The sequence below is a fragment of the Coenobita brevimanus genome, chromosome 95, assembly GCF_032717465.1.
Source record: "Coenobita brevimanus isolate Jiangsu-jjx chromosome 95, ASM3271746v2, whole genome shotgun sequence".
NCBI classification, from domain to species: Eukaryota; Metazoa; Arthropoda; class Malacostraca; order Decapoda; family Coenobitidae; genus Coenobita; species Coenobita brevimanus.
In genome coordinates this window covers 1,570,696-1,586,409 of record NC_137048.1, presented here as the reverse complement: position 1 = coordinate 1,586,409, position 15,714 = coordinate 1,570,696, and the positions used below count along the sequence as shown (strand labels likewise).

Genomic DNA, 15,714 nt, shown 5'->3' with positions numbered 1-15,714 from the left:
TGGTCCTACATCCTTTGCATAACATTCTTCGTGATTAGCACCATATTCAAGTGTTAGTCTTTTATTTAGGAGCTAGCTTGGCCCAGATTTTCATCTTTTAGCTGGTTATTTCACGGTGCTCAGTGGCAGAAACAGGAGATACTGTGATTCTGTAGCCTTCCTATAGCACTTCTCCGTGACTAGCATTATAGTCAAGCGTTAATGTGTTATCAGAACGGCATTTAAGATGGGGAGATGGTAATTTTAGGACAATAAGTATCAGCCTAATTTCCGTACTTCAACGCGATGTCAGTGCCGTGCGTGTTGTCCCTTATCCAGGTGCTTATCTCCTCGCTTAGTTCTGCAGAGAAGTGGTTCTTCCAGTCACCTTTTTTCCCTAGAATAAAAACACAGATACATTAATTTTACCCCACTAAAATGACCTTTTATTATTATTATTATTATTATTATTCACCATCACTCACTCAATGTAGTGCTGCTCTCTGGTGTCTGCCCTGTCCTCTCCTCCATCCTTCTATCCTTCCATCTTCCTCTATCTTTCTTTCTTTCGTTCTTTCCTCGTCCTTCTGCCTACGGGTGACTTTACACTCCCCTTCTATCTTTCATTCCTTCATCCTTTCCCTTTTCTTCTGCCTATGGGTGACTCTACACTGAGTGACAAGTCAAATGGTTTCCTGTACACCAGGAAACTATTTACTACGCTGGGTGGTAACCATATAATCAAATTTTGGCGCCTGGTGGTTTAGTGTGTAATAATTGTGCTCCAATCGGATTGAGCCGGTGAAGATTTATATCCAAGGGATGGTTGGGGTTTATTGCTCACGTAATGCCACTCAGGGATGAGTGAGGTTGGTCACTCTCATCTTAAATGTCGGGACCAACTGCCTAGCCCCGGGCTCCAACGCTCCTCATGGGGCAACGTAGGACTGGATGATGGATGGATGGATTATTATTATTATTATTATTATTATTACCGTATTACCTCTGTTCTTGGTGTTGTTGTTGTATTCTCAGCACCTGATTTCATTCAACTTTTAACACTGGCATCTAGTGGTGAAAGGTTACTGAAGGCTGTATCTAACCCAAACAGTTGAAAAATTACCTGGAAAGCTGCAGAAAATAGTCTGATTTTGTCAGTAATACATATATATATTTTTAATATGTCAAAGGAATGCACTAGTCGAAATTAGGCACAGGGGAACCACTGTAAATTATAGGCAGTTACCATCATCATCTTCATCATCACCACCACCACCATCATCATTATCACCATCACCATCATAACCTTCTGCTTGTTGCGCATGGTGTGGGATGGATCCAGTCTCAGGAAAAGGAAAGCGGAAGAGCTTGAGAACGATGAGACAGACAGAAGTAAGAATCATTCACACATCCACTCATCACTCAACCTTTCCATGTTCACAGTACCAGTTGACTGACCAAACAATCGCTTGAGTTAAAGGCGGGTTTTCGCGACGCTAATAATTGAGATATTTTGACTAATCTTGACAAAGCATAGTTAACTATTGGGCTGATGTTTTGGCGAACACCGAAACCCTGTGCGAAACTGAACCTGATCAAGATTAGTCAAGCTTTATCACGGTTTTGCCCGATGTATTTTGACTGATCTTGACTTGATGCTGACATTTCCATATTATAAACACACTCAGGAGGTGGGCTTCTCACATTAAACATGGGCTTCTGTGGTGAAGTAAACATTTCAGTAGACAATAGGTTACTGTAGGTGATATGGATGGTGGAGTTAACACAGCGTAATATGATGAAGTGAAACATGTGACCACACCATCGCTTGATTTCCTGTTCTGGCCACACTCTCCTTTTTTAATATTGTTGCAGAACTGGTCAAAATTAATTCTGACTTACAATTCTGGCCAAGGCCCAGGATATCACCTAATAATATCTGTGCGGGAAGACCTTTTCGTCGACTACAAGGTTAAAAAAGGGTGCGACCCTTGTCATAAACCGGTACATCTCCATACATACTTTATCTCAGGGGACGTGCGTAGGATTTTTGAAAGGGGGAGGGGAATTGAAAAAAGCACAACTTTTTCATAACATAGTTTATTCACTTTGCTTCATTCATGCATCATCTAGTCCTGTGTTGTCCCTTGAGGAGCGCAGGACCCCGGGTCTAGGCAAGCTGGTTCTCACATTTAATATGAAAGCGATCAGCCTCACTCATCCCTAAGTGGCATTACGTGAGCAATAAACCCCAACCACCCCTAGGATGTAAACCTGCACAGGCTCAATACAATTGGAACGCCTTAATTACTCACTAATCTAATTAACGCAATACGGTAAACTCCGGTACTGTAACTGACTAAAGAACTGAAAGGGGACAAACTCAGGGTAATTTATTAACTGAACTCTAAACAATCTTGGAAGTGAAACAAAGAAATCGGTCGTTTACTTGACATCTTTCACTGAAAAACACAGGAAAAACAAGAGAAAACACTTCTTCACTCGCTGATTTCTGACTAAACTAACTCACTCTGCACACAAGTACCGTGTATATACCCTTATGAAACGTTCTAGAAATTTCCATTATGTTCTATAAACTTCCATTTTTTCCCCATAGCTTTCCGTTACCTTCCATTTATTCTCTTCGGTAACAAAACATTCTTGGACCTTCGTGAAACATCCCAGTTCCTTCGTTCTTATTATTTGTAGAGCTTTTCAGCTCTGTTTCTATTATTTTCCTACCTTGTAACATTCTTAACAAGTTAATTAATTTAATGAGTTGCATTTTAGCATTATTTTCACTCGAATGTTTCATTCTTTCCATACGTATGGGGGGGTTAAACCCCCTCCCCCCCAAAAAAAAAAAACCGTGTGCAAGGCCCTGCTTCATCCGTCCATCCATTCCTTTGTCAAATATGCTTCCTCCCCGAATTCCACATATTTCTCTTAGACGTTCACTTACATTATCGACCCACCTTCCCCTTGTTCTTTCATGCCTCTGCCTACATTTATACCACATCCATACCACACTGTTCATACATAGGATGAAATGTGCAACTTCGGCGCAGCTGTGGATAATAACTTGAAAACTGGTACTGAGACATTTTACGGAAACACACTATTGACACAAATGGCATAGTCAGCTGATAACAGTATGTATACAGAGATTTCCCAGACATCCACAAGACTGGTTTATGTGTTAGGGTGATCCTACAATGAGACAATGTCACACGTTAAGGCTAATGGAATCCATCAGGTCATTCAAGAAAGCTCCCTAACAACTATTCTTAGGCGATTAATTTGCGTAGTACACCTCATTATCGTCTTCTTTTGTTTCGCAAGTTCTTTTAATATCGCCATACTCTGCTTAAGTAACGTACAAAAGAATATTAACCAGCTAAAACCAAAAAATAAATCGATGAGAAAGAGGTGCTAGGAACCTTCTTTATCAATGAAAAGTCGGGGCCTGGTCATATACGCTGGGTTTTAATTCATTTAAGTAACCGCCAGCTCTAATTACCCATAAAAGGATATATGGGATAAACTTCTAACTACCTTTGCATCTATTACTCTAAACTTTTCATCTACCTTCAGATTTCCTGTTGCTTTCTTTGCCATGTACCGTATATCTGTGAATTTGCTTGTGCACCAAATATGTATTCTCTAAACGTACTGATCTCTCTGCACACACACTTCAGATTAAAACTCACTGTTCCCTAAACTCCACCTTAATGTGTGATATCCTTATAAGGCATCATCCTAGCGAGATGAAAGTGATCGCAGTGTTGATGATGACCAGAAGAGAACACTCACCTCCACTGTACTCCTTTTATTCTCACTGCAGAACCTGGCCTAAAATTGCCATCTCTGCACCCTGCATACAGAGTTATGGCAATAGATTAACTCTTGAATACAATGATAGTCGCGATGAAGTGCTTTAAAGTGGATGTGTAGACGCAATAATGCCCTTTTCTGCCACTGATTTACGTGATATAAGGCGAAAAATGATGAAAATTTGGGTCAAGTTGGAGTAAAAACAGTACGGTGACTCAGGTCGTGTAATTTTGATGATGATGATGATGATGATGATGATGATGATTAATATTATTTGTTTTTTGAGGAAGTTAACGACGTGAGAATCTTGGTGAATGGTGTAGGGACAAACATAAAACTTCACTGACTTGGTTCGTGACGGCGTGAGGTAAAAGTGTGTCCTAAAGCCATGGTGGTTCAGTATACATCGCGCACACATACTGTTCATTCTCTCTCTCTCTCTCTCTCTCTCTCTCTCTCTCTCTCTCTCTCTCTCTCTCTCTCTCTCTCTCTCTCTCTCTCTCTCTCTCTCTCTCTCTCTCTCTTTCACCTTTCCTAAATATGCCTCCATCCTGCTCCAGTGTGTCCCTCTTGAAGAAGTTCTTGTCGATCGGCTCCCCACGGGCCTTCATGGACGAGAAGCTGGTGTAGTGTGCAATCTGTAGGGGGAGCACTGGTGTCATTATCTCCACTATCATCAGAAGAAGAAGAAGCGGCATCGACAACAACAACAATTCATCATCATCATCATCATTACCAGTAGCAACAACAGTGGCATACAATATCAACACCAACAAACCATCATCATCACATCACCATCATTACTAACAACAACAGTGGCATCAACAACAGCAACAATAATCCATCATCATCATCATCACCATCATTACCATTATCATCATCATCATCGCCATCATCTTCCCCATTATCATCATCCTAAGCATAGTAAGTAGCAGCAACGGCATCAACAATAACAATAATCCATCAATATCATCATCGTCATCATCTTCAGTAACTCCTTCCATACAAGCTGAATAAAATCGTGTGGGGCAGGTTAACTAATCTAATAATCTGAATCAAGGCCAGAAAATTCCACTCTTTAAGCAGGCCGTCAGCTGCCATGCCCCAATAGGTTTACACTAGAATATAGTGCCAGTCGCTATAGGATGTAGAATGGTAACATTGTCGTTTCCTGCCACTGAGTTAGTGCAACAGGCAGCAGAAGGACGAAACTCAGAGCAAAGTTACATAAAAAATAACTAGCCTATAGTCATAAAGCTGATATATATATATATATATATATATATATATATATATATATATATATATATATATATATATATATATATATATATGTAACAAAACACAGGAAAGAAAAACAAACGAATAAAAAAAATAATCCATACACCTGAATGCAGGTGTCCTCTATTCATTAAAAAAAAAAAAAAAAAAAAAAATCTGTAACAGTTGGACTTGAACAGCCGTAGGTTGAAGTTTGGGGGGAAACAACTCTGGGGAAGCGAGTTCCAAAGAGATGAAGTTCGAGGAATAAAAGAATTCTGATAGGCAGAAGTTCTGCAATATGGCAGTGTGCCATTCCAGTCATGAGCGCTACCAGATGCCCATGTAGAGCGGGGAAAGGAGTGGAGAGGTGGCACAATGGACGCAACCATGTCTGAATATTTGCCATAAAAGTATCTGTAAAATAATGCAAATGAGGAAAAATTCCTTCTTACTTGTAGGTGAGATAGTTCATTTGTAACAGTAGGGTTATTAATAATTATAACAGCTTTGTTCTGAGTTTTGTCCAGTTGATTTAGTGTAACCTCTCCACATCCATTCCAAAAAGGTGAGCAATATTCAAGCTGAGGGCGTACATTACTCACGTAAATTATAGCTAACTGCTCGTCAGTGAAGAAGTTACGCACTCTGTACAATAATCCAAGTTTCACTGAAGCGGTTTTGGCAAGTGATAGAGGTCCACAGCTGAGGGCACTGGTAGGTGAAATACCGAGAATTTCAATACTTTTGAAGATAGGAATATTAGTAGCATTGAAGGCAATATTGGAATCAGGCAATATCTGTCTATTAGTAAACTGTATATAACTGGTTTTCCTAGTGTTAAATAATGCGATGTTATTTTGTCCCCATTGCGTGATCGTAGATAAGTCTTGATTTATGGAGATTGCTGTACTGTACGTAACTTCAACAACTTTCACTGCCGTTTATCAAGTTGTTGTCTGGAATGCATCCATGACTGCCTGTTACAATTACGTTCCACATAACCCGTTCTGGAACACATCTGGCCGAGGCAAGGCTACCGCGGTTACGATCATTTATGACATGGCAAAACACCCATGTCCCCGGCATTGCACATGATCTATGAACCTCAGACCACCTCTTGGTTTTGAGTGTGTTAATAGCATTTCATTGGAAAAATTATTCTTATGCTTTTGCTTTCCAATACGTTCTGCCCTCCAAGAGACAAATGTTGTGTGACGACAGTGCCTACCGATACAACTATCTCTCTGCATCTGTGTCCTATAATGCATGTTGTGTTTTGCTTATGTTCTATAATGTACGAGTAAGACACAACCTCCCATATGATTTCAGTCCTTCCAGGTTGCATAATTATGACTGGAGCACTCTAACCCATAAGACACCCAGGCGTCTAACATCACCCTTATATCACGAGGGAACAGTGTTCATATTATTAAGAATACTAATAGACTCGTCCTCAAAGCAAATCTAAGAACAAGAGCATTGACGATTTGGGACAAATAGTTTTCATTATTACTTTGTATACTGACAAGGCAGCAACCAAATCACTTCTGAACTCTGGTGGTACTGGTGGGTGTTGAGTATGGGACGTTTTAGCCATGGATGAACAGTACACTCGGCCATAAAAGTCCTATCGCCTCTCCTATCTCTCTTTCCATGGGATTTGAAAATCAGTCTGATGATTTTACAACAACTGACACTGAATGTTTGGCCAAAGATTTGTGTCATCTGTGTCATTTGCTTCGGATTCAAGACGGTAATTTTCAAAGTCTGAAGACAGAAAAGCAGGAGAAATGACAAGATTTCATTTGGAGAGAGTATATCTATGGATAATTAAATATACCCACATTTTAGATGGACATTTAATATCTAACACAGTATTCTGATAAATCTACATGGCCTTAAAGACTGTGTGCTGGGTTATCAGAGTCGTTGTTCATTGTGTCATTACCCAACCTACTGGAATAATAATGCCCCCATTGGTAGCGCCACAGACAGCGTTCTTATTGAATGAATGGATCTCAAACTAACGAAGTGAAATTCCATCCCTGTGAGATATATTTTTATGTATATTTTTACAGGTTTTCACACCCCCACCCACACACACACACACACACCACATAAAGGCAGTTGTGACAATATTCGCTGATTTATCAATCGATAATTCTTTTGGTTCACAGTAAAGTCAAGCCTCATCACATAACTCTCTTACTGACAATACACAGCATTCACACTATAATAACAACAAGCTACAGGCAGTGCAGAGAAGGTCAGACATAGTGTTGTCACCTGGACGCAGATGTCATAATTAAACTGTTGCTATCTACGGACGAATGTATTTAACTCTAGGAAAACTTTTCAAACTGACTGAGCAAAATATTCAATTCTTTAGCCGGCCGGGGCAGGGAACAGATGAAGGATTTGAGTATTATTAAAAGCAGACTCCACTGATCTACAAAAAGACCCACCGACATGTAGAAACACCTCCTCTAGTACCAATACAACAGCCCTGTATGAGACAGCCTAACATGTTTTCAATATGGACGGTGGGTGTTAGTGCCAAAGTGGTGACATGTGGAAGTGAATAACGAAATATGGCTGCTGAGCCTCAGGGAACAGGACACAGAAAAAGGCTGAACAAAATCGTCTGGGAATAAGAATAAGGAGGAGAGATGCATGATAACCGCCCGTGTTATTTACTTACTTTCCTCAGCTGCTGCTCCGTCAGGTTTGTACCGAGGAACCTGTTGAGTTTATGCAGTTCCTCCATGATGTCATCCTTCATGTCCTCGTAGAAGGTGAAATGCAGGTTGGGGTTGTCTCTCTCCTGCCAGGCTTGCTTCACGTGCGACCAGTAGGGACAGTGAATATCTACCATCATGAAGGAAACGTGACAACATTAGTGGACTGGCAATGGTATTCCTAAATCCTACCTCCTGTCAGGCTCTTAATTTCCCTTCTGTGCATCATATTTTCACTTTTTAAAATCCAGGAAAGTCAACGTTAGGTTAGGTTTGTTTTCTTAGTATCAGATTAGGTTAGCCTGTTGGTAAAGTTAATCTGTTAGGTTATGTTAGGTCAGGATAGGTTAAGAAATGTTAAAGTAAAAAGAAAGGAAAAGGGAAATGGAAGAAAGATCACTCTGGGAAAATCACACTTAGAGCTTAATGCAAAAACAGTATACGGAACAGAAATCTGCTACCTGACTTGCTTCAGGTGCGATCAGTAGGTATAGGCCTCAACAACACTAATATTAGGAGGCAAGAAGGTACAATGAAAGACACAACTGTCTTCCCAAAGTCTGACGAATAAACAACTAACTCAAAGACAAAAGGCCACCCCTTTCCGGATTATGGCATCTGGCCATAAATAGACTTATTTCGCTCCTTGGAACTATTTTCCCTCCTGAGACTATTTCCCCATGACCTGTTTTGTCCCTTGGGCATAATTTGCCAATGGGCCTATTTTTTCTTTTCGAAATCAATAATAGTATGCACAGTAGAGGCCCTCCCAAGGAGGGAATCACACCAGCCGCGAGCCAATACATATCCTGCGCGGTTCGGAATATGACCTTGACCTTGGCCTACTTTCACCAATATCGAACTCTTAGGAGATTTTCATCCCAACTACACACCTGTAAAATTTTGTGATGACATCTTGAGCAGTTGCGAAGTTATCATGGTAACAGACACACAGACATTGACCTACTTTCACCAATTTCGAACTCGTGATCGACTTTTTTTCCTTACTACACACCTGTAAAATTCTATGACGATATCTTGAGCGGTTGTGAAGTTATCGTGCTAACAGACACACAGATACACACACACACACACACACACACACACACACACACACACACACACACACACACACACACACACACACACACACACACACACAATCAAACTGAAAACAATACCAGGTTCGTTATTGCGGCTGGTAATAACCGTTGTCTATGTGTGTGTCTGTCTACATTGGATACTCTCGGATTTCGACATGCCAATACAGAAAAAGTCGTGAAACGACTAGCTGACAACGATGGTGTATATAATAATTGTGTGCAGCTGCACGCGAGTCATGTGCACTTTTGTCCCCGATTTTTTACTAGACATTGGGAACCCTCTACAGGTCATAGCACTGGGTGGAATTTGCTGAAATTTTGCATGGGCATGCCCGGTATGTCAGAGCAGGTCCAAGTCAAGGGCCGTGTGTGTGTTGGAGTGGGGGGGGGGGGGGCTGGGGTGTGAGTGCTCTTAGCAGGAGCAAAGGCTTAGCGGCCTTATCTGTATCTTTCATCCAAGGCAAAACACCCAATCTACACCTGGACCTGTGCACTGCAAAAGGACCTGTTTCCAGCATGGATCTATTATTACCCACTAAACCCACATCCCAACTTGGGCCAAATTTCACAGGGACATGTTTCACTATGACCTGTTTTCCCACATGGACTTATTCCTATCATGAACCTGTGCTACCATGGCCACTTCACTCCATGGGTATAAGTCTCATGGTAGTAGTAGCAGTGTTGCTGGTAGTGGTAGTGGTAGGGGTGCTCACCCATCTTCTCCACCCATTGCCCACCTAACACAGTGACAGCAATGTCAGGACTAATTACGAAAAAGTACCCTACTACAAGAGGGAATTTCAAAAATTAAAGGAATTATTGATTCAAACAGTAATACTAATTAAACATGGAAATAATTCACAGATATTCTCAGTAATGCAGACAAGTTATGTATTGCAATGCGTAACAGACGGCCTGCTGAAAATATTTAACCCCCAAAATAGAATACAGATTTTAAGCGTTGCCAATCAACTAAAAAGTACTCGAAAAACTAATTGCCGTAAAGAATCCAACTTATAAAAATACTGATGATAATCATCGTCGGGAGAAAAATAATAAATTGAAGCAAGAAAGCCTTTAAAGGTCATGTTGCTTATATTAGTAAGCCCAGCCTTAGAGATTATCAGCTATATCAGAAAACAAGAAGGTAATAGCATCAACAACTGGCCCAATAACCACATGTGATGGAGAGCATACCGACGATGAAATGGAGATGGTTAGAAGTCTCAGCACTTTCCTTGTATCTGTATGCCAGTTGAAAATACATATTCTATTCCTCCAGCTTTTCCTGTTGCCTTAGAAGTGGGTAGCAAAATCAACAGCATTGCTGTTAATGAGAATGATGTACAGTCGTGGTCATAAATAATCATCTATCCTCTGGTACCCTGTGCCCCAGGCTGGCTCCTTTATGCGTGACAAGTCTCAGTAGAGTAAGACGGGCTGAGAGGGATGGGCCAGAGAGAGAGGGAAAGGTGGGTGGGGAGACGAGTGATGGTGCGGGGGTGTAGTGAGGAAGGGGAGGGGGAATGAAATGCGAAGTGGTAGTCACATTATTTGTCTATTATCTGTCATTCAGGGCATGATATAAAGGAGTTAATATTCGGTAGATAATGCTGCATTACACCTTGTATGGAGGCGTCAGATAACAAGCTTTAGAGTGGCGATATCAAGGGCTGGCTTGTGGGAGAAATATACTGACGTGACACATCAAGCATTGGTGCGGAGCCAGATATTAGTGTTTATCCGTCTATTTTGACTTCGGGCGCAGAATCGAATCTGGTTGGCTTAGATTTCCGTAATGTTTGTAAAAGAAACGTCCTCTACCCTTATATGTAATTAATTTCTGGAACTAAATAGCATGTGCAACCTTTGATATGGCTGTGTCCACAGTAAATATGATCATCTCGGTATACACTCCCTCTATACAGTCAATATCGTATCAGCTATTTTATGGCATCTCTATATGAAAAGGCTGTTGAAAATAATTGTGCATAAAAGGCATATAAATTTGATGTCTGTGAACGTGGGTCGCTATAATTACTATATCTCTCATAATCTCTTAGAAGGAAAATGAAACAAAATCCTACCAAACTCCCCAAATATACCTGTGTCAATGTTTACTGACATAAGTCAAGCCAAAGCAACCAGGAAAGCCTTTGTAATTAGTCGAGTGGCGTCCTGCCTCACCTCTTGCTGTTTTCGCGGCACCAAGGAAACAGTGTTGTTAATGGTTTGTTGGTTTCGTCTGAACAGTTCCCACTCGTCCTTGGTGTGCTGGAGGAGGCAGGCCCATGTCCACCCTGTCTCTGGTTCCCACGCATTGACAATTGGGGCCCACAGTCTCGATGGTTCAGCACAAATGTTGATCTATCACGTCAGTATATTTCTCTCAGCCTGCCCTTGACATCACCTCCTATCGAAAGCTTGTGATCTGACGCCGCTATACCAGGTGTAATGCAACTTTATCTACTGAATATTAACTCCTTTACATCATGCCCTGAATGACAGAAAATAGACAATGTGACCACCACGTCACATTTCATTCTCCCTCCCTTACTTCCAATCCCTCCCCTCCCTCACCCCACCCCAGAACCATCACTCGTCCCCCCAACCACCTTCCTTTTTCTCTCTGACCCCTCCCTCTCAGCCCCTCTTACTTCAGTGCGACTTGCCGCGCACAAATGAGCCAACCTGAGGCAACGGGTAGCGGAGGATAGATGATTATTTATGACCACGACTGTACAACCTGCCATTTGGCAAACTTAATGTAAATAAGAGACCCGGACCTGATAAAATATCTCAGCACACCCAGCAGCAAGCAGTGAAAGAAATACGTAAGCTGTTCGTAAATCAATACGAAATAGTATAGTGTCTCATGAGTGGAAGCTAGCAAATGTAATTCCAATATCTTAAAAAGGCAACAAATCGTAACTAGAAAATTATTGACCAATAAACTTAAATTCAATGGTTTACAAGTTCTTGGAAACTATTAACAGAGACAGATTATTTAAGCACTTAGAAATAAATTATTTCATCAAAGATTCACAAGTGTTTTGGAATAATTAGTCGTCTCCAAATATCCTGGTATGCTACTCTGATATATTTAGTATATATATATATATATATATATATATATATATATATATATATATATATATATATATATATATATATATATATATACATATATATATATATATATATATATATATACATATATATATATATATATATATATATATATATATGATACGAGCAGATCCAAGGACATTATCTAGCTTGAGTTTCAAAAAGCATTTGATAAAGTTCCCCATAAAAGATTAATTCAGAAACTAAATGCACATGAGTTCATAGGCAGTGTGCTCAGCTGGATCGATAATTGGCTTACAGGACATAAACACAGACTCGTAATAAATGGTAAAGAATCAAACTGGAAAGATGTTACAAGTGGAGTGCCACAGGATTCAGTATTGGATCCAATTCTGTTTTAAATTTATAAAGATGATATAGATGATGGTTTAGTTTGAAAATATCCAAATTTGCTAATGATATTAAGTTGGAAACAAAGCAGACATCTTTACATAGGCAGACACTTCTGAATGATTTCGATCGACTGGTTAATTGGACCAAAACATCGCAGGTGGATTTTTATATTAGTAAATGAAAAGTGCTAAACACTGGAAACTGAAATGAGAAATCCAGTTGCAATTTGAACAATATTCAAATAGATAATGTCAGCCATGAAGAATACTTAAGAATTATAGTAATAAATGATCCTAAACCATGCAAACAGTGTACAGAGGCTGTCAAGAAAGCCAACATACTAATCGGATTCATTGGCAGAGGATGCGAATACATATCTGAAAATAGCATTCTCACGATACATAATTTTCTAATACGTCCACTTTAAGTCTTGTGTCCAGTTCTGGCAGCCTCTTTACCAAAAGGATATAGTGAAACTTGAGGGAGTATTATGAAAGGTGACAGAGAAGCTACCTATATTGAAGAATTAACCATACAAGGAGCATTTTGGAATATCTGTACCTTAACTTGAAACAGGTTATGTGGAGATTTATTTCAAGTATTCAAAATATTCAAACGATATGATAATATGGCTATTGATAACTACTATACAGTTGAGCACTCAAATTATAGTAGAGATAATGAGCATAAAAATTATTAATAATCAATTTCAGTCACACAAAGCTAAGCATTTCTTCTTTAACAGAGTTATAAATATATTGAACAAACTACCTTTCACTGTGGTAATCTGTGAAGCATTACTAACCTTTAAAAATTGCTTGGATACATATCTGTCTTCTAACCCCCAGCTTAGCATGTTCGCTCCTGAATGACAGTTCTATTTTTTTTCTTTTTTTCAGATCCTGGAGGATGCAACTGCAAAACAACATTCATAAATATTATTTACCTAAAATTACTTTCCTTTTCAGGTAGATATTGTAGAATAGGATTTCCTTTCCCTCTTTCCAGTGAAATTTCCATGACAGCTTTCCTATGCTGCATGGTGGTCCTTCTCACCATTTCCTGCTGAGTTTGGCTAGGGGGTTTGATGGGTGTGGGGGAGCCTTTCTGCTTTTCTATCCTTGTCTTTTACCGATGGAATAGCTTTGTTAATTATAACTTTCTCTATACCAAACAACTGTGAAAGGACCGACAGGTCTGTTTCTATTTTCTCTCCCTTGTACTCCTCTGTACCAACCCTCATGCATAGGTTCATGTGCAGAATCGGTGTTTCGCCTTCAGGGTAAAATGGGTCGATGAATGTTAATACGGCCACAGGCAATGTAGGTCAAAGTGGCAAAATAGGGTATGGGGAAGAAGTCTCGAGGGAAATGAACCCGCAGAAGGAAATAAGTCAAAGGGGAAAATAAGTCAATGGTGGATAATAGGTCCATGGGGAAAACAGACCCATGGAGGAAAAAAAAATGTTCACGGAAAATGCGATATCCAATCCATCTGCCTAACAAGTCAGTGCTTTGGTGGGGGTAAGGAGGGGGAGTTGGGGGATGGACGTGTGCAGTTAACCTGCCCTCTAGTGGCAGACTGCCCTGATCCCTTAATAATGTTCATGACTACAACATTAGTGAAGTGATAACGGTACTCTTGACGCCATCACGCCAGGGCTTGCTGCAAGTACGGTCAAGAGACAGGAAGGTACAACATTGGTGAAGTGATAACGGTAGCCTGCTATGAACTCCATTCTTTTGCCTGGTTGGTTTCTTGTGTGGTCAGGGAGGACCAAACAACACTATTGTCCTTTTACCTTAACCCGGACAGATTTTCATTTTGCATTTTTTTTAAGTAGCTCACTGGCATGGCAATATAATACTGTGGCTCTTATTCATGATTCGTATAATTCTACTGTTAGTTCTTTCCTACAACTCAGTCCTAAAGACGGAGTAAAAACTGCATACGTGAATAACGTATGTTGTAAGAGCAAGAACAGTGGAAATGAGTTATATGAGTGAAGCTTATTTAGTTACATAGAGAAACAGACAGGTAAATGATGAAGTAAAGGAGCTTTGTGGTGTTGATGTGGGTATGGAGTTCCATAGAAAAACAGACAGACAAATAAGAGAGTAAAGAGGCGTTGTGGTGCTGATGTAGATGTGAAGTTATATGGCGAGGGAGACAGATGAAGTGTAGTGGTGTTGTGGTGGTGATGTGGATGTGACTGAATGCGTTAAGAGAGATTCTCTGAGACAGTTTGGCCATGTTGGGAAGATGGAGACTGAGAGACTGACTAGAAGAGTATATATGAGTGTGGTGGAGGGGGGGGAGGGAGATAGGGATTAGGTGGAGGGATGGAGTGGAGAGATATAAGAGAGAGATGAGGGTATGATTTGGAGGGAGGACAGCAAAATGGAAGAGGACAGAGCGAATGAGGGCGATTTCTTTGTGGCCACCCCTTTCCGGATTAAGGCGTCTTGCAGTAAACAGACAGACAGACAGACAGACTGGTAGATAGATGGACGGACTGGTAGACAGATAGATACTTACATTTGCCCTTCATCAACTCTCTGGCGAGTTTTTCTTGGGGTAGGTGATAGCCTTCCCCTTTAGTCATACGTAAGAAGTGGCAAAAGGACACCATCACATCCTTGGGGTTCCTTGTCACGTATACCACCTGTGCATCATCATTATTAATAATAATGATGATGATAATAATAATAATAATAATAATAATAATAATAATAGTAGTAGTAGTAGTAGTAGTAGTAGTAGTAGTAGTAGCAGTGATAATAATAATAATAATAATAATAATAATAATAATAATAATAATAATAATAATAATAATGATGATAATAATAATAATAATAATAATAATAATAATAATAAAAATAATAAACAATGAAGAAGAGGTGCAGTTTCTTCCTGCGGATTCAGAGAAAACATAGAAACGCCATAGCCAATCCTGTGAAACGTACGCCAATTGCAATAAGATTCATGTGCTCACAGTCCCCTGTTTATGATCATTGGGATGGGTGCCCCTCCCCCCAAGAATCACTGGGGGACTCACGCCCCCTAAATATCATATTGCAGATGACAGTCGGTTGTACAACATGTAGGCAACTAAGTTACCAAAGACATGTTTGATCAGCTGTCACTATTTCTGAGCAAATTCAGTTTGGTGACAGGGGGCTGGCGACCCAAAAATCATGGTTAGAAAACTGTAAATAGTGGAAGAGCTTCGCAATAACCTGACGAACTCACCTGGGAAGTTTTATTAAAATCTTTCTTCTTTTCCTGATGGTTTATATTTTTGAGAGAGG

General features: G+C 40.1%; 1 protein-coding gene across 1 annotated transcript in view; it reads right to left on the bottom strand.

The window, feature by feature from the left end:
- Positions 1-15,714, bottom strand: part of LOC145413170 (sulfotransferase 1B1-like) — a 47,592-nt gene that overhangs the window by 16,262 nt on the left and 15,616 nt on the right. Inside the window, exons 4-7 of the mRNA XM_080282897.1 lie at positions 14,942-15,068; positions 7,778-7,944; positions 4,343-4,451; positions 277-376 (exon numbers count right to left, since the gene is read on the bottom strand). Of these exons, the coding sequence (XP_080139023.1) occupies positions 277-376; positions 4,343-4,451; positions 7,778-7,944; positions 14,942-15,068 (503 nt within the window). The remainder of the gene's footprint in view (positions 1-276; positions 377-4,342; positions 4,452-7,777; positions 7,945-14,941; positions 15,069-15,714) is intronic.